General features: G+C 47.4%; 1 protein-coding gene across 1 annotated transcript; it reads right to left on the reverse strand.

Annotated features, from left to right (window-relative positions):
- Positions 1 to 27,770, reverse strand: LOC144724391 (calcium-activated chloride channel regulator 1-like). The gene is made up of 15 exons (XM_078603481.1): positions 27,752 to 27,770; positions 27,356 to 27,543; positions 25,069 to 25,209; positions 15,361 to 15,511; positions 12,548 to 12,653; positions 11,157 to 11,334; positions 9,979 to 10,203; positions 8,766 to 8,990; positions 7,296 to 7,473; positions 6,213 to 6,319; positions 3,797 to 4,018; positions 2,116 to 2,386; positions 1,670 to 1,840; positions 1,256 to 1,489; positions 1 to 557 (listed from the first exon to the last, which is right to left on the reverse strand). Exons 2-15 carry the CDS (start codon positions 27,509 to 27,511, stop codon positions 181 to 183), a joined length of 2,742 nt encoding a protein of 913 aa, XP_078459607.1. The 5' UTR covers positions 27,512 to 27,543; positions 27,752 to 27,770; the 3' UTR covers positions 1 to 180.
- Between the last annotated feature and the right edge of the window lie 37 nt (positions 27,771 to 27,807).

A 27,807-nucleotide genomic window follows, 5' to 3' on the forward strand; every position in this document is an offset into this window, starting at 1 on the left:
AAAATCAATGATTTATAAACACAAGCTGCATGGCACTTTGTCAAAAGCTAGCATTCATATATTACTTCCCAAAAAAGATCAAAACTAATTATGCTTTAGCTGTTACAAAAAGAAAACTGGTATTTTCTGACCACCTTTTCTCATCCTCATCATTATTGTCTGTAACAGATCACAGGCTGTTTAAGATGTAGGGAACACTGTCACTATTAGAGTGATGATGGTTACCATAAAGTACACTGTGCATGCGGGTTTAGATATTGTTGGTGGACCACTACGGTTGGGTGCCTTGTTTTGGTCAACAATCAACGCAGGTGCCACGGACGCCACGTTGGAGTTCTCTCCTTTGTTGTTGTTCTTGTCGATGGCTCGTACAGAGAAATAGAGGCTGTTTCCTGGCTGGAGCTCAGCTATGGAGATGGCAAATGTTTCAGTGGAACCCGCGACCGCCGGGTCACTTGTGTTTCCCAGTGTGACGTTGTCTTTAGGCACGATCATTTCCTCTGTGCCATTCAACAAGCCTTCAATGCTGTCGCTTGTAATGATTTCATATTTTGAAGCTGTGAAGGGGATCCAAACAACATAATTTAACTGTTACATATGAATACAGCGAACAATGTCCATAACAAAGGGTATTGGGTTAGATCGCTTAAGTATAAATGTGTCGTAACCGTCCACCACCCGACACAGCCAGCAAGTTTTGTCAAGTGAACAACGTGTGCCAATTAGTTACTACTTCAGCCCACCGGTGTGTTGGAGAATAAATCCACAACATTTACAATTTTAATAATGCTTTGTAAGAATATAATTTCAAGTATGATCGATGAATTGGAGAATTATTGGTGTAAATTAACTGCTGAATTATATGCAGGCTTGTCAATAAGGACATTTACAGTTATTGGTTGTTAAAATATATACGAATTAACATACCATGGGGAATTTCCATGCTATGAAGTGAATCGTAAAGATCCTGGAAGGTTATTGTGATGAAGGTAGTGAGTGAGTGCAATGTGTGTGACTGGTGGAGGCCATGTATGTGAGTGCCATGTGTGTTCCTGACGGAGCCAGTTTTTAAGCTGCATATCTGGCTGATGGAGGTCACGTGTGAGTGCCAAGCGAGTAAGGCCGTGTGTGTGGCGAATTGGGGTCGTGAGTGGTGTGATGCCATGTGTGTGGCTAATGGAGATCGTGAGTGGTGGGTTGCCGTGTGTGTGGCTGACGGAAGCTGTGAGTCTGTGTGGCTGTGTGGCTGGGGCACCTTGGCCGAAGTCGGCGTCGTCCCCGGGCGCCGTCCAAGCCAGGCTGACAATCCCCGGCGCCAGCAACTCGGCCGTCAGGTCCAGCACGCGGCACGGAGGGTAGATGTCCCGGGGCCCGCCCGGCGGCACCGTCGCCTGGAAGGAGCCTCCCGATGCCACTCGGCTGAAGTCCTCGCTCGGCACCAGCACCTGCCCACCCGCCGGAGCTGGCACCTGCGTTACCACCAGCTCCCCTGGTGGGAGAGACCAGAGTTCATTCTGATGATACAGAGCCACGGCAAAGTTCATTTGGATACAGATAGAGACACTTAATAATGTTACCTTGTTAAATAAAGCATTTAATGGGAATTTACTTCCATTGCGTTTCTGTTTAGAGTGTTGCCACATGGTGTTGGCTGTTTAGCAAGGATCACCTTTCTCGTTTCGAAAGCCCGGAATGAAGATGGCTTTGGAGCCTCTGCGTGGAGCCAGCCTCGTTGTCCCTTTACTTCCTGCCACTCTGACCTTCAGGCTGTAGCAGCCACTCGACGTGTATTGGGTGAAGTATCTGGAGTACACTCCGTCGTCCTTCTTTATGTCGGCACCTGCGCACAAGTGAAATAAAGCCCTAGATCAATAAAGCATCCCCTTTATGTATCTTGCATAAATTTGGTGGATATGAAACAACATTACCTTTCCACAAAATTTGTTTTGCTTTTCAGCGCGATGAGCAGTTTTAGCAGACACATGGCCTCATTTGAACATTATTGATGCATTGTTGTCACAGTCAGTTGGGTGGCAATGAGGTTGGCAAAAGCTGACAACATCTATCAAACAGCACCACCATTTTGTTTGAGAGCTGCTCACAGCCACAACGTACTCGCGCCATTGTCCAGCAGCTCAATCTCGAGCGTTGCGCTGCCAGGTCTCTCGATCAGAGCGGTGACGTTTGCGCCGACAACAGGCGTGGTCCCACGCTTCACCTCGGCGTAAATGGTCAAGGCGCTCAAAGAGATGCCGCTGGAGGACCGCATGTGTGCCTCCACCGTGATGGGAGGCGCCCCCTTGCTGGACGCCATGCTGGTGACCGTCAGGGTAAGGGTGTCCGTGCTGGCAGCTTTATTGACTAGCCAGTATTTCCACGTCCCAGCCTGAGAACGAAATATGACGTTTGGTTTGAAATGTATTTGTTCATAATACAGGTTTTTTTGGGTTAGATGGCGTAAATATAAATGTCGTTAAACCCGCCACCACCCGACACAGCCAATTAATAATGTTAGTCACGTAAACAGAACATGCCGATTCGTTACTAGTACAGCACAAAGGTGTGTTGGAGAGCAAATACACAACATTTACAATCTGAGTATGACGTTTCGCCAGTAATTACAACTAGCTTTATCAGGCGACAGCCGTATTTGTGGAGAAATCCTCCTAATTTTGTCCTTTAAATAGAGGGATAGATGTGATGACGTCACTTGTGAGCCCTTCACGGGCGAAGGGGGGGGGGTTAATGAATGCATATAAATTACAATGGGTATCCATTACCGGTTGGGTTATTCATATGGTAATCAACGTACTTTATGCATGCACATTGTTGTTGTACCTCCTGTCATTTGTGTGCACGAAAATAGAGTACCTGTAATTGTCTGTGCACAGGTAATCCCCATTGACTCATGGTGGCATGTGTTGGCATGCATTTAAGCAATGTATTATTTGATGATTCGCTTCCAAGCAGCACTAAGCCAGTAGTTATCTGAACGGTTAAAATTATTTTAATTTCTCTAAATTTCGATAGATTTTCTAATTAGTCTTGGCCAGTAGTAACTATTTTGCACAAAACTTCAAAATGATCAAAATGAATTGAGTGTCCGTGTTGGCATGCGTGTTCTGCCACTGCCGACAGTTGTATTTGGGAGTATTTAATATTCCATTGGTGTTCTTTCAGTCTCATGCCGATTATTCGTCCTGTCTGCCCAATATAGCATTTGCCACATGTGCAATTAATCTGGTACACACCTTCTGTTGATTGCTTCATTAATACATCTTTAGTGCCAGATATTAGTTTCTGTATTTTATGTATCATGCCAAATCTCACTTGGATGTTTGTTTTTACAAAAATCTGGATAATCTATCAGTTACTCCCACAATGTATGGTATTTTTATAATTTTAATGACTTGGTCAGTTTCAACGCTTGTGTTATTTGATTTGGTTTTGGCATTCAGTGCCCTGTTGATTTGTGCATCATTGTAATCATTAAATTACAGCGCTTTTATAATATGTTTAATATCACTCCTCAGACTATCACCATCCGACACTTTCTTAGCTCGATGTATGTATGAGCGTCTTGATGAGCGTCTTGAAAGCCTATATGTTTTAAACCAAATGTATGTGTTAATTACGCTTAGCTGTTTAATGAATGAGGCATGTTTGAATGAACCGCAATATTAACCCCTTTCGTAACAAATCCCAGCATCTATAATGTCCCACTTACCAAGTCCCATCAGAGAGGGTAACCGATGCAATAATTTTTAACCCTGAAAAATCGTGATACAATACGTACCATAGCTCTTTCTGGAATGGTCAGCCTTGCAGTTTTGAATGTTCCGTCAATGACGAAGTCTCCGTTTTGGTAGGTAACATTATTTGGATCAGTAATGTGCATCTCTGGGACACTTGACTGCCAGGTGACCACGAACTGCGTGTTGTTCCCAATGGAGGCATCGATGTTGACGTCTCCATCCATCCACTGATTGCTGATGAGAACTTTACCGTTGCTCTCCAGCTGCCAACAAGAGTAGTAGGAATGAGCAACAGCCGATGCCAAACATTGAAATGTTTTGACATGAATCACTAATCGACAATCTAAACCAGGGGTCTCCAACCGCCGGGCCGTGGACCAGTACCGGTCCGTGGCCTGTTAGGAACCAGGGCGCACAGCAGCAGGAGGTGAGAGCGGTGAGTCCCCGCGTGGCCCGCCCCCATTGTTTTATTTACCACTCTCGTCCGCGCCTCTTTCCCACACTGCGCACTTGTCTCAGTCACAGTTTTGGTAAGCCCACAAGCTCTAACACCATAGCCAAAATGCGTAAAAAACAAACGTCGCTGGAGAGTTTATTTGAAAAGGGGGAAAGACCCAATGATGAATCCCCCCCCCCCCCGGTCCGTGAAAAAATGTACTTCCACGAAACCGGTCCCTGGTGTCAAAAAGGTTGGGGACCGCTGATCTAAACGATTTAGACGATATCTCTAATAGTGATTGCCGTGAAGTCCCGTCGTTCAACCCCCAGCAATCTGGAGACCATGAGCCACCCACCTGGAGATGGAGAGAATGTGGTGGGGAGCATCACTGAGAGATGGGCACTTCCTCTCGTACTATAGTTGTAGATATTCAATGAGCACATCATTATTAAACATGTATGCCATTTTTCGATTTAAAGCTTTCGTGACTGCAGGGATTCATCTTCTTGGTTCTTTCTTGGTGGTGTTTCATTCTTCACCTGAGGACGGCTGCTTGCGTTGTGGCCGAAACGTCGTGAGAATTATTTTATTATGTTTTATTTTTATTATTTTATTACTTCCCTTCTACAAGAAGATGTATGCCATTGTTATTGACCCTAGACACTGCATATACAAGCATATTCTTCACACATATTCCAGGGTTAAACCATTGCTTTTCTAAAAGACTCAGCTCAGGTGTTATTTGTCAACATTGAGCTTTCCGGTATTCTCTCGTTATTCATGAACTTGCTATCTGCGATTTTGGCTAACCACAAATCGCAATCTGGAACTCTACACGACTGCATCTAGAGAGACAAAGAGACATAAAGTGATGAGATAAAGTGGTGAGATACAGAGATGTTATTATAATTTCCACGCATTTAAAAGTTTATTTACGTATTTGACGTAATGCATTAATTTGATATTCACAAGCATCTCCGGAATGTATCCCTCGCTAATAACGAGGAGGCACTATTTCTCTCACCCTTCTCCCAGCCTCTTGCTCTCGCAAAGTCCCCATGTAACCGCTCTCCCTTGCATTGATCTGCACCCTTGCTCTCTAATTTTTGCCTTTCGCACCTCTACCTGCGCACGTTCAAATCATTGGCCAATCCTCTCCCCCTAGTTATTTCCCCAACCGAGCAACCTCCTTCAAATTCGTCTTGGCGAATCGTCGCAATTCCTTCAGGTCGGACGACCAAGAACCCCAGCACCCAGAATAGATCCAGGTCTCCCCCCACGCTGAATCCGTTCTGTCCTTAAATACACGGAGTATCGACACCCGACAAGGACTTCTGCGGATTTATTCATCCATGTGAGTATGCGAATCATCAGAATGTGTGGCGCGGTTCATTATAATTTAATAAACAAAATTGTAAGAGAAGTGTTATGACATTTTATGTAGTGCCACAGATTACGCGTGAGCTGTTATGGGAAAACGCATGTCAAAGTACAAACGGCTCTTGTTTTATAACTGTGCACTTAGATTGTGTGTCATGGGCTCTCTAACATGAATGAAGTCTTGTTAACAAAAGGCATTTTAGAAACGTCTCACTTTCATTCGCAAGGTCGTACATGTAGCTTCATGGCACTGGCTACATCGAGATGTATGGTGCACACTGGAAGCCATTCCATGTTGGCTATGAAATCCAGAACATAGCATGACATTTTAAAAAGATTGTTGCAGGAAATATGATTTTGAAATAACAAATCACAGCTCTTTGTCAATTCACTGCTGGATGAAGGCCTTCCATCACAATGTTGGTTGTGGATGTTACTTAACCATTCTTAGCCATGCAGGGCATTGCGGGTTGGTGAGGGATGCACCCAGGAATGGTTGAGATATCACTCGCCACTGATGATAGCTGTGGCCAGGAATCGAACTGAGGTCATCGGTTGTATGGCCCAGTGTAATAACCACCGCACCGCCATGCCACCTGAGTTATTTTAAATGTTTTAGTAATGTTGTGCTGCATTACCTGTATGACCAAAGCATCTGAGTCTCCGCTGTCTGTAGTGATGGATGTGAACGCATCCACAAGAGCATTGCCGTCCACGTTATCACTTGCAAAGAAGTTCAAACCACCTAAAAAAACAACAAAGGCAATGGGAGACGTTATGGCACTGTGCTTCCCTTATTCTGGGACATTGGTTTAACTCTGGAAGATGCGAGAGAGTATAATTGTAGAAACCATTGGGTAGTCAGCATAACATGCATAGTTTAGTCCATTATTGCTGCTTTTATCTCTCACAATTTTGTTAAAATCACGCGATTGGCATCATATGAGATAAATATACATTTCCACTGAAACGCTAACAGGCAGCAGTGCACTACTTGGAGTTAGAGAACAGCCCTGGATGATGTAACAGAACGACTTCTAAACGTATCTTTATTGGGTCTGTTTATCAAAAATAGAGGCACACTTTCACAAGCCCTGTTTATCAAAAATAGAGGCACACTTTCACAAGCCCTAAAGTGGGCATGTATTTTTACATGGCAATAAAATTTCATTGTTTTTACTCCTCTAAATTTAGCAAAAAACGACGTTTTACTTGTGCTGTCATTTATGGAGCTAAACATCATAAACTTGCGACACGGAAAAAGTCCATGCAATCGCAGGCGGTTGCTTTGATCAGAATCCAGCATTGCTAACTCGGTGTTTTTGGCCTCCTGAGGCCATGATGAAATGGAACTTCACAGCCTTTTTGTCAGTCCAATGCTGGATGAAGGCCTCAGTCCTGGGCCACCCCCTTTCTCCCGTCACGCTGACAAGCATGGCGAAGTATGGTCAAACAACGCCCATAACCAGCGCTGCATGGAGATGATACTGTATGAACATACATGATTTCTGCCTTGCATTTATTGCTGCTCATATTCATTGGCAGCCTTGAAACAATCATAGTGATTGCACAACCCTATGACGTACGTGTTGTGACTCTTGCAGGTGTGGCCTTAAACCAAGTTTCCTCCTTTGGTTTCATTGATTGTAACTAATTTGGGGTGGAGGATGTGGACAATTTGATGAATGCATATTTTAAAATAGAAATTTAAAAAAATTCACCCGATAATTCTGCGAGCTTCTCGAGTTCTTTAACTGCACTTGGTCCCAAGGCGATGGTGTGAATAGTGCATCCGCTGGTGCGAACGGCTTCAAAGCAAGAACTGATGCCACCATCCTCGCCATCGGTCATTAAGACAATTTCATCTCCGGAGGCACTGCCGTCATCTGCAGACAAAACCTGTGCAGAGGGACGTCAAAATGTAGCGTTTATTTTGACGTGCATCTTTTGCTGAGAATACAGTCATATTCCTTGCATTTCCCTTGGGATGTCTCGTTATGCATTTAATGACAGTTCAAATGAGTAATATATTGTTATGATTGATGTACGTGTCATTTATAATTGAGGCATAATTATAACACACAACGCGGTGCTTTTTTCCAACAAAAATTATGCCAAATCAATATGCGCCATTGTTTAGGGTCACGTGTCATCATTAAACATATAAACAGCCAATTAGTTAATCCATAGAGTTATCGGTCCCCGTAGCTTTAGCAAAACCCTCTAGACAATAACATTTGTATTAATAGGCATGATTTGCTAATAAGAATCTCAAAGTTAAAACTGGCCAAGGATATCCCATTATGCACAAAAGACTGCTGTCAATTATTTGTTCCAGAATACCCATTTGCTGATGGGCAAAACAAATGCATTTCATTTTTACATGGTGAAACTCCTGTCTGCAAGAAAACAATCTAATAATTTGCGATCCAAAAACCCGTGAATCTGTGTAATTCGTGAGTAATTGGCGGTTCAAGACTCCTCTTCTGATAATCCACAGAACACCGCAGCCAATTAAAACCTCTTCACAAACAGTAAACCGAGATCTACAGAAATGGGTGGGGCGAACTCGGAGCTGCGGAAAGGTAGCTACTGCAAGGAAAATACGGAGGTAAGATTTGTATATTTTTTATTTGCAATGTTTATTTTGTTGTTTATTTTTGCACAGAGGAGCTGTGGTGATCCAATTCGTTTTTCAAGGACGTGACATTTGTATTCCTTAAACTTGGATATCACGTCCAGCAAATGCAAAAAGTCCTTAAACATAGACCCATATAGAAGATATGCACCTTTAACATATGGCAGATATACACCATTTGGTCTTTTACATTTTTTTAACCTTATAATGGGCAGATTTATTTCGGATTAATTTAGCTGCCAGTCACATCCCGCACTTCCCCTGTAATCTGCAACGTTCTCACGGATTAATGGGCTCACGTGGTGAATTCTTCCCATACTTCGTTGTGTACTGCTTTGGCACCAACATTTTTATCACGGATTACAAGTCTAACCTCAGAAATTCGCCACAAATTAAAGGATCTGCAACACGGTCCCCCCTATAGTATTGTATTTCTGCTATATTTTGTATTGCTGCTAACACACTATAAAGGACACATCATCACATAGTTGCCATATTGTGACAACTGCCTTTGACGATTCAGAAAACAAATACGTCAGACTTCACAACTTACCTGAAACCCTTTTGAAACACCTGCACATATATTTGTTCCGCCCCCTACACCTGTGGGCAAGCAAGACTTTAGTGCCTCCCGGCTTCTAGTGTCCGTTATTCGTGTTAACCCACATTTGGTTTGGGCTGAACTGTCAAAAGTGACAATTCCAACCATGGCTCCTTCCTCCAAAATCTGCATGATGAATATGTCGGCCGCTTGCCGCAGTCTCTGCAAACGACTTCCCTGCACCCGAAGGAGAATACAATAAAAATAGAGAGAGCAGGGGATTTTAACACACGTACATTTATATAGTACGACACAATTTACATTCATAAAAAAAACCCATCTAAATGTGACCGTATCTCAAGATGTTGCGCAATTAGGCGAAACGTGGACATCCTGCGAGTTTTAAGAGGGGGTGGGGGTTGGAGAAGGAAATGAGTAGAATTCCATAGGAATTGTTTACATAACAGAAGTGTGAATGAAGACACTTCATAGAGATTTATATATGTAGCAGATAAATATTGAACCTAGACAAGTGGGAGAGTCTCAGCGGTGTGAATGGCCAGATGAAGGGAATTTCAAACGGTGGGAGCAGCAGCAACAACATAGAAAGCATTGCCTCTCATTGAGCAAACGTTGAATGAGACTTTTGATACGAGCCTTGGTGGCTCAAGTGGAGAGCACATAATGGGAGAGTTCGGCAAGGACAAGTAAATGAGGGATCTAGAAGATGATGAGAGCGATCTTGTAGTTGGTGCGAAATTATATTTGGAGCCAGAATAAGGATCTGCTTATTTGGGGCAAGGCCTTAATTATGGGTGCGGGTGAGAACGCGTGTGGCATTTCGGATCATTTGGAATTTTGTGGTGAGGAGTTTGATAAGGCCATAAAGGAGAGAGTTGCGGTCCTAGAGTTGCCATGTGATGAACACATGGATAAGGGTTTGAGCAACGGATGGGATAAGGATGTGGAAGCTGCAGGCATTGTTCTGCATAAATAAATTACGGTGGGGAGCGGTTCTGCAGAGCTGAGAGATGTTAGAGGTGAAACTCCTAGTTTTTGGACACATTTTACACAACTCCTTACATAGTTAGGTTAATCAAGTTAACTACCTTTTATATGTGCCACACACACTGCAGACTTAACTGCTTGCATTGTTGGCCACGCACATGCCTCGACTCTGTTTTAGAACGGGAATATCTTTGTTGTGCGAGTAAAAGTAACTCACCCCACTCATGCTGCCCGATTTATCCAGAACAAGCGTGATGACTCGGTGGGATCGCCGCAGGAGGCTGAATGTCGGCTGTGTGGGCACGTCGGCGGGGGGTGGTTCGTTGTTATTAAAATCTTCATGCTTCCCCATGATGTCCCAGGCACTGCTTGAGCTACACAGTCGGTTTTGCAGATTCGGAGCATTTCTGTTGTGCGAGTTGACCGTGCAGAATTCTTCCACCTGCAGCCATACCGTCATGCATTTGGGCAAGGAATGTTCTTGATGTGGGTTGGTGCATCACCAACAGTGTTAGCTTGTCAAAGAAGAGCATTAATAGTCATTCAGTTATAATGGATGTAATTTCAACATGTAACTTGACAGTATTCACTTACTCTCGACGAGACAAGGACTAGGAGATGCAAGAAACCACAGACCAGTGGGACGGCAGCAGCTTGGCGTTGAGCCAGCACCAACATTTCCCAAGCTCTACAGCCGCCTATATATTAAGATGTTTCCACCCAAATAATAAGTGTTTCAATGCGGTAAGACACCGGAGCATCTGGAGATAACCCACGCATGCAAGGGGGGGGGGGGGCACTATACCAGGCAGATGGAACAGGTGGAGTTAACATTTTTGCTGTACTGCCTTTTGGCAAGCCAGAGGATGACACCTCGATACCCACGGGAAAGGAGTTTCACAACATTTGTACGATCCACTAAACATCGCCTCCATAGTTTTGAATTACAGGCGTGCACCACTGCCACCCCGCTGCTACTCGTTACTTTATCGATGCTGCACGTTCTTGTTTGTAACCCATTTATTACAATGTTTGCATAATTTCAGAGTTTGAAAATTTTACAGAATTTTGGCAACAATTGAAACCACAAAAAAAGTTACATTGAGACCTTGCACAATCACCACTTGATTTGTTTGAGCAATTAGCATGAACATTGCATTTAATTGTCTTCGCACTATACGTTTGTCTGATAATTTCAGTTGTCTCGGATATCATGCCAGACAGTTTAATTCAATGCATCACATGTGCCATGGACTCCAGTAACCCATTGTCCATTTATTAATGGCAAACATAACGTTGCAAATTTTATCCCCGTGCACAGTCCGAAGTCCCTTTCTTTTTTAAAACCCATTTCTAATGCTGTAACAGAACAGGGTTAAAGAACATCGGACTCACGTTGTCAAGCCATTGTAGGGCCATGATGGACTCCCGTGCCTTCTGAACCTTGTCGGGGAAGAACATGCAGCCCTGTTCAGGCAGTCCGTTAATTCCGACCTTGCACTCTCGCACTTTGCAAGAGCCGATAGAACTGCAGCTCACTACTCCAGTGCCGCCTGTTACGCCTCTGGAGCACCTGTTATAGACAAGACGATGCCATGTCAGAACACTGAACGAGCGCTGTTGACACCTTGGGTTGAAACCTGGGACCTCCTCCTATGATTAACTTTGGCTTTCAAGCGTAGAGAATTGGTAGGCTCAGCCCAGTCATCAGTGCGTAAATAATATTAATATTATATGTGATTTCTTATTTTTAAAGTATATTTCTAGCTCTGATGATCACTGACTTCTTGCAGTTTAAAGTCCATGTGCTTAACTTGTACTATGTCGATAAAATGGAATGAATATGCCTCATGATGAATGTCATCTGCCACATGCCATTCTCTACCATGATGTATTTATATTGCTTTTTGCATTTTTTCAATAGAAATTTCTGTATCTTATGACACAAAGTGGTATAAAATTTGGAAAACCCAACGTTTTTTTTAACCATTATACAAAAGGGCAATAATGTTAGCTTACAAACTCAACAGGCACACCTATAGAGACGAGTATCTTCACCAAATAATACAATCCGTGACTCGCAAGGTATTTCTGTGTCTCCTCCCATATTTTATTTGAATAAAATCAGCGTGAGTGTCGTCGTGAGACGAAAAATCCACGTGGATCTCTTGCAGAGCAGTGTTAGAGAATGGCCAGTGGAAGCAGATTATACAGAGCTACTTCGGAGATCCCTTCACGTAAACTCTAGTTCATACACTAGGAGACAGACTTGCCCACACTACCCTGCTACAAAGGATGGAATTCAGATCAACATTTTAATTTCTCACTTTTTGAAGAAAACCAAAAGAACGCGAAACACATAATTTAATGTAATAAGGAATCCGTTTTATTTAACCTCCATTCTCTGAGGATCTCTCTGGAGTCACTTGCCTCGCCGATATTTATCTGCACTTTTTTCTGACGGAACAAATGAGGCCTACGTGGTTGTAGGAGTGCAACTGTAAGAGATGTCAGGGGTAGGGATGGAGATGGACAGTGGGTTAAGGGGCACGCAGAGCGTTCCTGCCAAAACAAGGGGGATTCCCACCAAAAGGAGTGAGACAGTGGGGCGGGAGCAGGGGATAAGGGAGGCAGCAGGCGAGGAGATATAAGAGGGGGGCATCGGGGGGCTCGAGAGATGATGGGGGGGGGACGGGGGGATGGACTGACTGAGGGCTGTGAGCAAGTGTGGATAAAATACATGCCCCCCCCCAACCTCGTGTCGGCTCATCCTCTACAAAACCAACCTTGTGAACTCGACATTATTGCCGTGCACGTAGAAGGGCTCATCTTCATTATATTCGTCGAAGAGGCCCCATCGGAGGTGCCCCCACTCGTGGACGAAGGCCCTTCCTGTGCATCGACACACAAACCTGCTTTCAGGTTCACGAGTCAAATGACATGTGACCCTCGGTCAAAAAAAAATATCACACGTCTTAAATGTAAAGGTGCAGACAAGAAATCGCTCTTTCGCACTACTGCTGTTGCAATATTTGACTTCACAATTGTAACAATCGGTAACTTATTTATCCTATAACTTCTTATGGAGATCTCACAACTTAGCCACTTACTTTCCTCTCCAGGCTTAACTGCCTTCCAGCTGCTATTTAACCCTTTTTTATCGACTCTCCTGCTCCCTAAATTGCCCCAACTGACAGCCTCGTGGCTGTCCGTTAACCCTCCCAACTGACAGCCTCGTGGATGTCCGTTAACCCTCCCAACTGACAGCCTCGTGGATGTCCGTTAACCACCCCAACTGACAGCCTCGTGGATGTCTGTTAACCACCCCAACTGACAGCCTCGTGGATGTCCGTTAACCACCCCAACTGACAGCCTCGTGGATATCCGTTAACCACCCCAACTGACAGCCTCGTGGATGTCCGTTAACCACCCGAACTGACAGCCTCGTGGATGTCTGTTAACCACCCCAACTGACAGCCTCGTGGATGTCCGTTAACCACCCCAACTGACAGCCTCGTGGATATCCGTTAACCACCCCAACTGACAGCCTCGTGGATGTCCGTTAACCACCCCAACTGACAGCCTCGTGGATGTCTGTTAACCACCCCAACTGACAGCCTCGTGGATGTCCGTTAACCACCCCAACTGACAGCCTCGTGGATGTCCGTTAACCACCCGAACTGACAGCCTCGTGGATGTCCGTTAACCCCCTCAACTGACATCCTCGTGGCTGTCCGTTAACCCCCCCCAACTGACAACCTCGTGGATGTCCGTTAACCCCTCCAACTGACAGCCTCGTGGATGTCTGTTAACTGCCCCAACTGACAACCTCGTGGATGTCCGTTAACCCCCCCAACTGACAACCTCGTGGATGTCCGTTAACCCACCCAACTGACAGCCTCGTGGATGTCTGTTAACTGCCCCAACTGACATCCTCGTGGATGTCAGTTAACCCCCCAAACTGACATCCTCGTGGATGTCAGTTAACCCCCCAAACTGACAACCTCGTGGATGTCCGTTAACCACTCCAACTGACAACCTCGTGGATGTCCGTTAACCCCCCCAACTGACAACCTCGTGGATGTCCGTTAACCCCCCCAACTGACAACCTCGTGGATGTCCGTTAACTCCCCCAACTGACAACCTCGTGGCTTTCCGCCAATCACAAGCCATCTCACACCCACGAGCTGTTGGAGCGGGGCTCTGTACCACTCAGTGGTCCTGATAACGTTCAACATGCGGCACCACGAGTCGGGAGTCTCATCCCTGCAGTTCCTCGTTTTGGTGTCACATCCTTTTATCATTTAGTCTCTCAATTTTTTTTTATGCATGAGGATTGTGTTTCACACGAAACGTAAAAGGGATAACACAAATCCACACGGATACATTGAAGAAGCAATTTGCCATTCTGCCATATACGTGCCACCTCACAGCCAAATGGGTTTGGCAGTTGCGCAAATCTGCATGTGATCCAGCAAACCTTGCACTTTATATTTTGTAATACAGATTAAGTATCATAAAAGTAGCTTGTAGATGTGCCATTACAATTGTTTTTTGGCCACGGAGTGCTGTCATGGTCCGGTTTTATCGCTTGAGATCCCAGGAAGGTAGCATGTAACATTCCAGTCAGGGGCTGACTGCCCATCATCTCTGGGTTCATAAAATGATGACACTTTGTGATAAGTCACCAGTGGTAAGTTTTCGAACAACCTTTCCTCCACCATAGAAATGTGGAATTTTCATCACTTGCCACCAACAAGACATGATCACTGCCCACATTGAGCAATTGGGTGGGGAAACAAATTGACTTGAGGTTTTTTATCCACCGACGACTATGGTTTACAGTTGGGCCCACCAACTGTGTAGAGTGACTTTGTTTAAAGGTGGGGGCTCACACAAACTCAGGGGGTGGGGGAAGGGAGGGGTTCGACACATTCGATGTTAAACAAACATTATACACGTTAAAGTGCTTTTCATGAACGCTCTTCAAGAGTAGAAAGCCACTCGAGTAGAACTGCTTTATGTTTTAAGTTTGTTTGTCCTTCCCTCGCACCTCCGCTTAGCACGTTTGGCTAGGTATGGTGCGAAAGAAGTTCAACATACGTACGATATGATTTTGTCCTAAATTCTGGCCTAGCTCACACCCCCTATATATATATACAATGAAAGACTGCGACACCCATCACTTAATTGTTCAAATGTTTCCATTATGTCCAGTTCCCTCCGACTACCGCAGACAGTTTGTATATCAATACCAAACGAATCTCACGAATTAAAAGTAGGACACTGCAGCAAATCAAGTGCAATTGATGCTGAAAATTTTAAGAAAAACTGCTGCTGGTGTCCAATATTGTACCAACGTTTTTTTTTCTACACGACTACAACATGTTTCAACTGAGGTGCTCAGCTTTCAGGGGTGGGGTTCAGCCCCCTCCAGTCCCTCAGAATGGTGCTGGGGTGCCCCCTAAGAAGAGACACTTGGACAACATGCTTGTAACGCACAAAACGGCAGATCGCACGCTTGACCCAAGGTCTAACCTGCACGAACGCGGCGTTATTTTATCTAAAGTGCAAGCTTTGTCCCACAGTATGAACGTACCTCGTGGGCCGTACGCGTCCAGGTTTTTGTCATCCAGGAGGAAGTTGGGGGTCAGCTGAATGTACTGGCCAGGTTCCCCGCAGAGCCCGTACTGGTGAGTGTACGGCGAGTCATCCTCGGGGTCGTCCAGAGAGGCGATACACACCTCCGCCTGTGTTTTTTTTGTGTGGATGGAGAAAGAAATGAGGGTGAATCCATCCTTTGGTCAATTGACATTTGTTGCATAATCATGATGATTCCCTAAGGCCAAACTTTACTTTTCTGGCATAAAAATACCTGACACCACTGAATGCTGCTGGCTGACTACCATTTATTTTACCATTAAGCCCTGTAATTGCTTGCTCTAACCACTGCTCGTGAAAAGGCCTCCGCTAGAGGGAGCTCTAGAAAGCCCCCTCTAGAGAGTATTGGCCGACTCTCCCATGCTAACCAGACATCTCGGAAGAGGTATGAGTACCCACAATTTTGGCCCAGCGCACCATGACCTGTTCATCTCATTACTGTGCCCATTTATGCTGTTGAGTGGACAGAGGAGGCGGGGAAATTCAAGAAACGTTCCCCATTGTTTCAACTGTTACGCTGGGAGTAAAACGTAGACTTCTGCATTTTAAAGCGTGAGTGCAAACTAAACTTAAACTCAAATATTTGTGTTTTGCAGGTAAGGCTTACTGAGCTATATAACTCTTTTTCAGAAGCGACCTGGCCACAAATGATAGCCCAACGAAGTTGCTTATCACGTGTAAATTAATAGCAGTCAAATACTCGTAACGCATGTTTCTAAATGTGGAGGGAAAAACCGAAGGACCTGGAGAAAAGTCCACGTGGCCACGGGGAGAACATGAAAACTGCAAATATATAAGCGTCAGGGTCGTGATTGAACCCACGACCCTCCTGTATACCAGGCGAGGTCATTAACATCTCCTAGCCACCGAAGCGAAATTCAACGGGATCCGAAGAGAATCTCACTTTTCCACATGAATCTAGAGTTTTCCTTTTAAGGATACGCAATAATTTGATCCGTTTTGTGTTCACTTCCAGTAGGAAACACATCTTCTAATCTTCAAACAATTCTTCACGAAAGCGTAATTGATGATGTTTGCCTTTAGAGCTGCCCAAACGACCTTGCATTCTTACAGTAGTGCTGTCCTCCGAGCCAGGCTCCGTAACCTCAGACGAGCATTGTGCTTCTCTTTCACAATCGCATGCAGTAAAACATATTCCCAGGGTTCAAAGACGATTTGTCCCCTACCCCGCTTAAAACACAGGGGAGGGGGTTCTATTTAACAAATTAATTGGTGGCATTGGTCCAGAAAGCACAATTGACAAATAAAAGTCCACACGCTCGTTGACAAAAGAGAGAAGTTAAACAGATGGTTGGTAACGTTTCGGGCCAAAGCCCTTTTTCACAGGAATGGCCCTTCTGCTTTGAGGAAAGGACTTTGCCCTAAACGTTTCCAAGTGTATATTTGTTTTCTCTTTGAAGCCAGTGTTGTAAACGAGTGTATCGTGGTTTCTATGTTCCGTGGATCCAAGTATATTATCAAATATCTAATCTTTATGGATGTATATATAATACCGTCCAAATAAAAGAGTCGTGTGAGAAAACATTCTACGAATTAATCAATGACATGCATACGTCACATTTAAGTGGTTTGAAGAGTTATTAATTAACCTCATGAAACACCTTTCTTGTGTCTGTGACCAGATCACCCGGAATGCGCCCGGTCCTATAAGATCTCAGAAGTTAAGCAGCCTTGAACCTGAAGAGTGCTCGGATGGGTGACCATAATGTGCATTAAACAGGGGCAGTAGGCGCTGTGGACAGTATCGAATGGCAGTGCAGCAAAAAACATCGCTCTGTATCCCCCCCACCTTCACCAACATGGTGAAGTATTTGTTAAACAACCCTTACGACCCGCACGGTGTACGTATGTAGTGGTGATACGCGCTGGGGTAGCGATCAGGGGTCAGCGCGGGATCGTGGGTTGTGTGGTGTTGATTGGCTGGGTGCCGGTGACGTGCTGGTGTGGGAGTGATCGAGTGGCAGCGCGGCGTGATTGGTTGGTGAGTGGAAACACGCGTTGGGGAAAAAGGATCGTACAGATAACGCGTTGTGATTGGTTCACTAACAAGCGATGCTTGCATCGAGGTCCGCATCCGCTCCGTCTCCCGGGAGGAACGACTATATAAGGGGATGCGCACAGGCGCACGGGGAGAGTGTAACCAGCGAAGACTGAAGACGGGAAGAAGAGCCAGGGCCCTGCGGTACCTAGTCCCGCTGTCCTGCGAGGACCGGGACTCTGTGTAACCCAGAGGCGGGGGTAGTGTGAGCATGCAGTGTCAGCATGCCGAGTGTGTAGCCGGGGCCTAGAGTCTACACGAGACGAGTGATATGGGTGTAGCCAGAGGCGTAGGGTCTACACGAGACGAGTCTACACAAGAAGAGTCTACACGAGACGAGTGATGTGTGTGTAGCCAGAGGCATAGGGTCTACACGAGAAGAGTCTACACGAGACGAGTGATGTGTGTGTAGCCAGAGGCATAGGGTCTACACGAGAAGAGTCTACACGAGACGAGTGATGTGTGTGTAGCCAGAGGCATAAGTTCTACACGAGGCGAGTCTACACGAGACGAGTGAGGCGTGTGTAGCTAGAGGCTTGGAGTCTACACGAGTTCAGTACGGTGTGTTATAGGAAGAGAAGAGGTTACGAGTTGTACCGGTGTCTGGTGACCGTACGCGGAAGAATAGAGACTACACGTTGTATCGAGATAAGTGAAGATTTAATAAAAGAAGTGTGTTACCCGTCAAGGAGTTTCCTGCCGTCATTTCCAATACTTCAACTGGTGTCTGAAGTGAAACTGTCTTCCAAGCATGGATACGAGGAAGACCGTTCGGACCCACGGGAGTGACCGCGAGGACAACCTTGACGACCCGGGCCAGCTGCCGTCGGGGGGTGAGGACGAAGAATGGCCCACGCTGCAGGATCCGCCGGCGGCGCCGGAGGAGCGGTGGGGGACCGAGGCCGTGCTCCGGGAGGCGCACTCTCGTCTGGCGGAGCTGCTGCTCGCCGCCGCGTCCATCCTGGCGGAGATCAGCTCGTCGGCAGGAGCGGAGACGGCAGCGGACATTTTACAGGGTCGCCCTGCAGATTCCCGCCAAAATGGCTTGGCGATTCCCGCCATTTCATCGGCGGCGACTTTTGGCGGGAACGGCGACCGCCACGTGGGTGCGGGTCTCCAAGCGCGCCATCTTACGTCATCGACGCGCGCTGCGGACCGCCATCAGGCGTCCGCCATTGGAGCCGCCATCTTACACACCGACGGCGCGGCGGGAAGGAACCGCGACGCGGAGGACGACTTCATTTTTCAACAGCGCCTCCCCGCATTGTCAGCCTTCAAGGCGGAAGGCGGGGACTGGGGCCAGTTTCAGCGCAGATTTTTGGCGCATCAGGAGATGTCGGCCTGGTCCGATGCTACGGCGCTGCGGGCATTGCCTGCCATGTTGGACGACAACGCGCTCGCGGCCTTCATGTCAGCTCGGAGGTCGGACCGATCCACTCTTAAGGCAGCGCTGGGTCTCATGGCCAGGGTCTACGGACCTCCCTCGGCGTGCCGCCATCATTTTTATGCGAGGCGGAAGGCGGACACGGAGACCGCGCTCGCCTATCGCACGGCGTTGCTGGCTCTCGCCGATGCTGCATTCCCTCGGATGGACGAGGAGGGCCAGGATGCGATGGTTTTGGAGCAGCTGCTTAAGTTGGCGCAGGACCTGGGGGTCCCCATCAACACGGCCGACGAGATCGACATTTCTTCCTTACGGGTCGCTACGAGTATACAAGCGCACAAGGCCCTTCAACGCAAACAGGGGGTCGTCTGCAACGCTGCTGTGGCCTCAACTCCGGGTCCGGTGATCACCGAACTACAAGTCGTCAGACCGCGAGAGGAGGCGTTCACCGCGGGACGACCGGGGGACTGGAGGTCGGGGGGTCGGTCGCCTCTGCGATCGACCCGCAAGCTGGAGCAACCGAGATCACCGACGACCCTCATCACGTGCTACAACTGCGGCCTCCGGGGCCACGTGGCGTCCGGTTGCCGCGCGCCCCGTCAGCGCGCCATGGGATCTCGGCTGGACGACGACCAAGGCCCCAAGGCATCCCTACAAACCCCGGCAAGTCGCGGCACCTCACATGCTCGGCCCACACACTCGACACGCATGGGCCGTCGCAGAGCGACGGAAGAGGGCCGGTTAGGGTTCGGGGATTCGGTACGGCGAGGGGGTTTCGGCCGGGACCGGAGAGACATTGAGTGGTCGGAGTTGGGACATAGAATTGTGGCTGCTTCAGCGGGTTCATCCGTCGTTGCGGGTTCTATTGATGGGGTAGAGGTCAGGGTATTGGTGGACACGGGGGCGTCGGCGACGATTATATCTGACCTCATTTATAACATTCTCCCCGTCCAGTGCCGTCCACTGCTCCCAGTGGATGTGCCGTTTTTCGCCACAAATGGGGGATCGTTGGGCATTATCGGTCAGATTAGGGCGTCCATTTGCATTGGAGATATCAAATTGTCGGGACCCGTTTTTGTTTCGTCTTCTTTGGCGGTTCCTTGTCTATTGGGCACTGATTTTTTGGCTAAGATGCCCATTAAAATTCTAATCGATCAGCGTTGCATTGAACTACCTTCGGGTCGCCGCATTTCATTTTTGACGAGCCCTACTGAGATTCGGACGGCGTGCGCCACGATACAAGCATTGGCGACGCAGACCGTGCACGTGCCCCCGGGTTCACAGATGTTAATTCCCCTCCGGTTAAGGAAACCATGGGTAGAGGGGACTTCGGAACAAGGCATGCTTTTGGGTCCTTCTAACAGGGCTGTAGGAGGGGTCGATTTGTCGGTGGCTCACACTTTGGTTCGGGCGGACAAGGATCCGTTTGTGATGGTTTTAAACGCTGGATCGCGGCCAGCCGTCATTCAGCAGGGTACCGTGCTGGCTCACGCGGCGCGGGTTCCTGCGGAGGAACGGCTGGTTGCGCATGTTGATCCGAGCCCCACGCAGAATGTTGAACCGAGGGAGGACCTTGAATGGGTCCATTCGCTGTGCGCGGCCTCGGACGATTTGTCAGGGGTGCAGTTGGGTGCGCTGCGTGAGTTACTATTGGAATTTTCTGATGTGTTCAGCAAGCATAAATATGACATTGGGTGTACAGATTTGTTACGCAACCACATTGACACGGGCGATGCGGCACCGGTCAGGTTAAATCCCTTCCGGCTGAGTCCTGCCGAAAAGGAACATGTTCAGTCGGCCGTTAACGATATGCTTGAAGCCGACATTATTTCGCCTTCCTCCAGTCCGTGGGGAGCACCTATTGTGCTGGTTAAGAAGCAAGATGGCTCCTTGCGATTTTGCGTAGATTTCCGTCGCCTGAATAAGATCTCTGTGGCTGACGCGTATCCGCTCCCCAGGATGGACGAGTCCCTCGATGCATTGTCTGGTGCGCGATATTTTTCGACTCTTGATTTGTTATCGGGATTCTGGCAGTTGCCGCTCGACGAAGAGTCTAAACCTAAGACAGCATTTCGGACTCCAGGGGGCCTGTTCCAGTTTAACCGGTTACCCATGGGACTTCACTCCTCTCCAGCGACGTTTCAGCGCCTTATGGAGTTGGTTTTGTCAGGCTTGCAATGGGAGACGTGCTTGATTTACCTTGACGATGTCATTGTTTTCAGTAAAACATTTGAGGAACACCTCCAGCGATTGAGAGGGGTGTTCTTGCGAATGCGATCGGCTAAATTGAAATTTAAACGGCCAAATGCCACCTTTTTCGTAAGTCCGTTAGATACTTGGGTCACATTGTCGACTCTTCGGGGATCTCTACCGATCCCGCAAAGACGGACTGTGTCAGTTCATGGCCGACACCCACGTCGGTTGCAGACGTGCGCAGTTTTATTGGGTTTGCTTCGTATTATCGCCGATTCGTTGAGCACTTCGCCACTATTGCAAAACCCTTGCACGCTCTCACGGCGAAGGGTGTGAAGTTCAAATGGGGACCGGAAGAGGAGGCCGTGTTCTGCGCCCTCCGGGACGCCTTGGTGGGCGCCCCACCCTTGCGTTATCCGGATTTTGCGAGTCCCTTCTTGCTAGACACGGATGCTAGCAACACGGGCATTGGGGCGGTACTGTCCCAGGTCGTTGGGGGAGTCGAAAGGGTGGTCGCTTATGGTAGCATGGTGTTGTCTCCGGCTGAGCAGCGCTATTGCGTCACCCATCGTGAACTGCTCGCCATTGCTTTTTTTGTACAACAGTTCAGACCGTATCTCTATGGGCGTCACTTTACGGTCCGGACGGACCACGCGGCGCTACAGTATTGATTGAGGGTCGCCCAACCCTCGGGCCAATTGTCACGGTGGTTGGAAGTCCTCCAAGACTATCAGTTCACGACCACATACCGTAAGGGGTTGCGACACACAAATGCCGATGCCCTGTCGCGATTGTTGCCGTGTCAGAAATGTGCGTGTCTATCGGGATCGGCGCGCTGTAAACTGCCGGTTGTGGAAGATAAGGGGACATTGGCTGCGACTGCGGGAGCGCCAATCGGGGAGGTCCCCGCTACTTGTCAGGATCGGGACTCGCTGCTCTCATTGTCTCTGGGCGAGTGGGGCCGCCTCCAAATGGCGGACAGCTCCCTGCTAGCATTGCGCCGCAGGGTGGGTGGTCCTAAAGAGGACCAGGAGCGAACTGGCTCCTATGTACTTAAACAGGGCATGTTGATGAGATGGGACAGTTTGTCCCGGCGGCACGCGCTGGTGGTGCCTTCTGCTGTAAGGGGGAAAGTTGTTTTGGCCGCACACGAACGCCTCTTGCATTTGGGAGTAAACAAAACTCTTGCCCTGCTTCAGCGTGACTATTATTGGCCGGGAATGGGGAGTGACGTGGTAAATATTCTGAAGGGGTGCGTTGAGTGCGCCAGACGGAAACCACCGCCCGTGCTAGCTAATCCACCGCTGCAATCGATTCAGGTCTCGCGCACTAACGAGCTTGTTGCACTCGATATTTTGGGGCCTTTTCCAGTCACGCCTAGAGGGAATAAATACCTGTTGGTGGGGGTCGAATATTTCACCCGGTGGCCTATGGCGTGGCCTCTCGCCAACCAGTCGGCAGCGGCTGTGACGGACGCCTTTGTCCAGGGCTATGTCCTGGACAAGGGGGCTCCCGAACGCTTGCTGACCGACCAAGGTAAAAAATTTTCGAGTAAATTGTTGCAAGAGGTGTGCGATTTATTGGGTACTAAAAAGGTGCGTACCTCCCCGTACCACCCGCAGACAGACGGGATGGTGGAAAGACTTCACAAGACTTTGACTTCTATGCTGTGCCAGCAGGTGTGTGAGGCACATGTAGATTGGGACCTGCAGGTCCCGGGGGTCCTTGCCGCGTACAGAATGGCCCCCCATGCAGCGACAGGGTTTTCCCCATTCTATTTGATGTACGGTCGGGAAGCCGACCCGCCCATGGAAACGCAGCTTGGCCTGTCCGCTCCACGAACCAATTCTAAATTGGCGGAACATATTAAATTCAATATTCACAAGCTAACAGAGGCAAGGGAGGCCACACGGCTTAATTCGCGGGCTCGCCAAATTGCTAACGGACGACTGCGGGCACGGAAGGTGTCCGTGCACGAATGGAAACCGGGTGACAGGGCCTGGCTGCATTGCCCTCAGGTGCCCTTGGTTACGTCGCCTAAATTGTTGAGGCCATGGCGGGGGCCCGTGGAGATCGTGCGCGTTGCACGGCCCTAGTGCGTTCAGATAAAATGGGGAAAACGACGGTGGTACGTCCACCCCTCCCGACTGAAACCGTTCTCGCCTCCATATGGCCTCCCATTGTGTCGTGAGGGCCGAGCATGTGACGTGACCGTCGACCCAAAGGGGGAAATGTCTCTGCCTGATCCTCACATGTCTCCGCCTGATCTGCTCCCAGGTGTCTCGGAACTGACAGCTGCCGACCACCGGCGGCCGGATCTTCGCGGCGGGGCCGGGCCTTTCAAGCCCGTTCCATGCCGTCTAGAGCAGCCGGAGCCGCCTGACGGTCGTCAGTGTCCCGTCCCGTATGACGGACCAGCCAGACGGACTCGCGCCAGGTCGCGCTACTTTGTTTGACCTGCCACGTGAGGAGTCGAGGCAGTGGGAGCGCCTCGTCACTTCGTTGGTTGCAGAGAAGCGCAGCGCGTTCGTTTTCTAGAAATCGCTTTTATTATGTTGTTCGTTGGGCTGTATATAGTTTTTTCTATATAAGGTGTTGTGTGTGGTATTGTTAACTTTTCTTGCGGTTATTGTCAAATTGTACATAGGTTGCTGTTGTGTTGTTGTTGTGTTACGGGGCACACTGGGGGGGGGGGGTTTGTTGTGTTAACGATGTGGGAGGTTGTTGGTTAGCAGCCGGGACGGCTGCAAGCTATGTGGGGGGGGGTGATGTAGTGGTGATACGCGCTGGGGTAGCGATCAGGGGTCAGCGCGGGATCGTGGGTTGTGTGGTGTTGATTGGCTGGGTGCCGGTGACGTGCTGGTGTGGGAGTGATCGAGTGGCAGCGCGGCGTGATTGGTTGGTGAGTGGAAACACGCGTTGGGGAAAAAGGATCGTACAGATAACGCGTTGTGATTGGTTCACTAACAAGCGATGCTCGCATCGAGGTCCGCATCCGCTCCGTCTCCCGGGAGGAACGACTATATAAGGGGATGCGCACAGGCGCACGGGGAGAGTGTAACCAGCGAAGACTGAAGACGGGAAGAAGAGCCAGGGCCCTGCGGTACCTAGTCCCGCTGTCCTGCGAGGACCGGGACTCTGTGTAACCCAGAGGCGGGGGTAGTGTGAGCATGCAGTGTCAGCATGCCGAGTGTGTAGCCGGGGCCTAGAGTCTACACGAGACGAGTGATATGGGTGTAGCCAGAGGCGTAGGGTCTACACGAGACGAGTCTACACGAGAAGAGTCTACACGAGACGAGTGATGTGTGTGTAGCCAGAGGCATAGGGTCTACACGAGAAGAGTCTACACGAGACGAGTGATGTGTGTGTAGCCAGAGGCATAGGGTCTACACGAGAAGAGTCTACACGAGACGAGTGATGTGTGTGTAGCCAGAGGCATAAGGTCTACACGAGGCGAGTCTACACGAGACGAGTGATACGTGTGTAGCTAGAGGCTTGGAGTCTACACGAGTTCAGTACGGTGTGTTATAGGAAGAGAAGAGGTTACGAGTTGTACCGGTGTCTGGTGACCGTACGCGGAAGAATAGAGACTACACGTTGTATTGAGATAAGTGAAGATTTAATAAAAGAAGTGTGTTACCCGTCAAGGAGTTTCCTGCCGTCATTTCCAATACTTCACGTATAGGCCCTCATGCAACAGTGTATTGACAAATGGACTGCACATGGTTTGATTCTTTCCATCAAAATTGTGTGCGTGCACACAATTTTAATCAAACCATACCACCAACTTCCGGTATTCTCTCATAAGCATTACTTCAAAAGACTGTTGCTTCAGCACAGATTGAAACATGCAACTTGTTACTTTGTGCTTATGTTATTTGAATATCAAGAGTTGTGTTAGCCACGCAAACAAGTTTAAAACATGAATGGAAACAATTTATCACCACTGTCTAAACTCTGGAAACGCTACTTGTGCTGAAGATTTCAGTTTTTTTTAAATCAGCTCTTACCTTGCCATAGGACTCGTGTTTGGGTCGTGTGTAGTTTGATTGTGAGCTCCAGGAAGATGGAATTAGAATGCTGACGTGTTTGAAATACGCCAGGCGGTGCGTTGCCTTGAACAGGTAGGCAGAGGCATCGCTGACCATAGCCTGCGAGAAACAGTTTTCAAGACAGCAACAAATATCTTACCGGTTGTAATGTTTTATGTCAAGTCCAATGCTTCTTATGCAAATTGGCTAAAACGACATAATCATTCTAACTATCTTTTATTTTACCAGGTAAGGCCCACTGAGCCATAGAGCTCTTTTTCAGAAGCGACCTGGCCACAAATGATAGCTCAGCAAAGTGGCTTGTCACGTGGAAATTGATCGCAGACAAATACTCAAAACGCATGTTTCTAAGTGTGGGGGTGTGGGGAGGGGGGAAATCGGAGGACCGGCGAAAAATGCGTGCGACCCTGGAGAGAGAGACATGCAAACTCCAATATACAGCAGGCGTCAGGGTTGGGATCAAACCCACGACCTCCTGCATATCAGGCGAGGAAGTTAACATCTCCTAGCTACCGTGGCGCCAACATTTAGTACACGTACAAATGAAACAACGCGGATCACAATGATTTGATGTGTTCACCGTAGCTATTGCAAGCTTGTTGAGATTCAGAGCGCACGTACAGGAGAACTCTTTATCGGTGGTGATGGTGATGTGGGTTGGGGGGGGGGTCAGACGGATCCTATTATCCACAGCACAGGATTATCTACTTATTTTATTCCACTTATCCAAGGGGGGAAATAATGAAGAATATGATAAATAGGCCCGTTTGTGCAGACCCCACAGCTCTCATGGATAATATGAGTTGCGGGTATTAAGATGATGGATGAGTGGAGTTTTCCTGTAATTAAAATTATGCAGTGTGCAGCTGTCAACTTCATCTGCGACAATTTGTCCGCCAGGACGTTGAACGTGCAACAAGCAAACTGCCTAATTCTATAGAGAGGCTTTCACGACCAATATTATGATTCATGATTACATTATTTTGGATTATATCGTGTGGGTATAATGTACATTCTTTAATTAATACCCTCCACCATCAAACAGATCCAATCAAATAAATCTGTCATGTGGGCAATTATGTTAATTGATTAGATTTTTTATCAAACTGCTGCCATGTTGACAAGCAAGTAACATTTTGACAATTTTTGTACTTATATTCTTGTATAAAATTGTAAAAAAATGCTTGCTTGCATTTAAGCATCGCAGCAGTTTGCTGAACATGAAATCAATTTGCATAATAGCCCACGTGACAGATGTATTGCACTGGCACTGTGGAGTGATGAAAGGATATTTTAAACATCGACAGTATACTTACAAAATCTACTGCAAAAGAAACACATTATGAATCTAAATAAACTGCCTCGTATAATGATATGTATAAACATGATTGCTTAACTTATTCTTTGGGTCTTTCGGTAAGAAAGAATTTTAAAATATGCCCAACAATCCTTTAATAACTTGCAAAAAAATAGAGCAAGCTGTTAAAAAGTGGAAGGCCAAACTTTGGAAGCTAAAAGCAGTATGCCCATGGCATCAGAGAACTAGTAGAGTTATTCCAATAACCCCAGTCAAGTCTTGTTTGCAGCATTGTGAGCCCTGATACAGTCTGACTGGAGCAGTGCAACAATGATAGCTTTAAAAAAAATCCAGTCACTGTAAGATTGTGACTTTTTGTAAACAAATTCAAATAAAAAAACACTGCATTAGCAGTGGTATACAAGCAAAAGCTAAAAACAAAACCACCACCTTCATCAACACTGCCTTATTGCCGAAAAAACACATTAAGTAAACTACTATATAATTACTGTATAACATAGTTAATGATATTCTTGGGTTTTTTTCGGTAAAGTCACGTAGGTAAAAAAATGAAATTAATAAAAGTAAAATAAACAATAAAAATCACGACGTTTAGGAGGCAACACAAGCTTCCGTCTTCAGGTGGAACCGTCACAGCACGCTTGCTGTACTTCGTCGTGATTTTTTATTTAATTTAACTTGTATTAATTTTAATTTTAATTTTTTACCTACGTGACTTTACCGAAAAAACCCAAGAATATGAATCCTTGCAGTCACGAGTACTTCAAATCTAGAAATAGTTAATGATGGTGGCAGGTCTTTGGCTTTGTGTGTTTGCTAATAAGCAGTTGCTGCAGGTTTTTTTTTTGCTCTGAAAATTCAAATGGACCTTCATCGAATTCGATTAAAAGCAAAAAAGCTTCACACTGCTGATCTCCATCCACTCACCTTGATGGCGTCGACGAGTTGGGGGTCCTCCGGCACGGCGGGGTTGATGGCGATGACCAAACCCTCGTAGCCGTTGTCGCTCAACCTCACTCGCGAGCCGTGACTCAGCCCCACGGCCGCGCACAGCACCGCGGTCAGAGCCACGACGATGTTCATGCTGCGCTAAGTCAATTGATTTGACAGGAAACCTTGGGAAGAGGTTAAATGCAATGCACTGATTTACCTCGTTGCCTTATATTCGCAAGATCCCGTGTTCACCCACCCGTCATTCCTTTAGCACCCACATCTAATCATCAAGATAATGTTGATTGTCTTTCACCTTTGCTCAGTTGCATTATTTGCTATCTCAAGTTGCTGCTTGGAATGGCAGTGCAATCTGGGTGCAGGGTAACGAACCTGTTCCATGTACCGACGCCTGCTTCTATAGTTGGGTCCTATTTTGCTCCGTTTAA

The sequence above is a fragment of the Lampetra planeri genome, chromosome 20 (genome assembly GCF_965212315.1).
Source record: "Lampetra planeri chromosome 20, kcLamPlan1.2.h2, whole genome shotgun sequence".
NCBI lineage: Eukaryota > Metazoa > Chordata > Hyperoartia > Petromyzontiformes > Petromyzontidae > Lampetra > Lampetra planeri.

Coding starts and splice junctions, on each gene's coding strand:
- LOC144724391 (XM_078603481.1), bottom strand. CDS start 27,511: ATGAACATCGTCGTGGCTCTGACCGCGGTGCTGTGCGCGGCCGTGGGG. Junction 12,654..15,360: donor GGACGCGTACGGCCCACGAG/GTACGTTCATAC, acceptor GTCGATGCACAG/GAAGGGCCTTCGTCCACGAG. Junction 558..1,255: donor CGACGCCGACTTCGGCCAAG/GTGCCCCAGCCA, acceptor TCCCCTTCACAG/CTTCAAAATATGAAATCATT.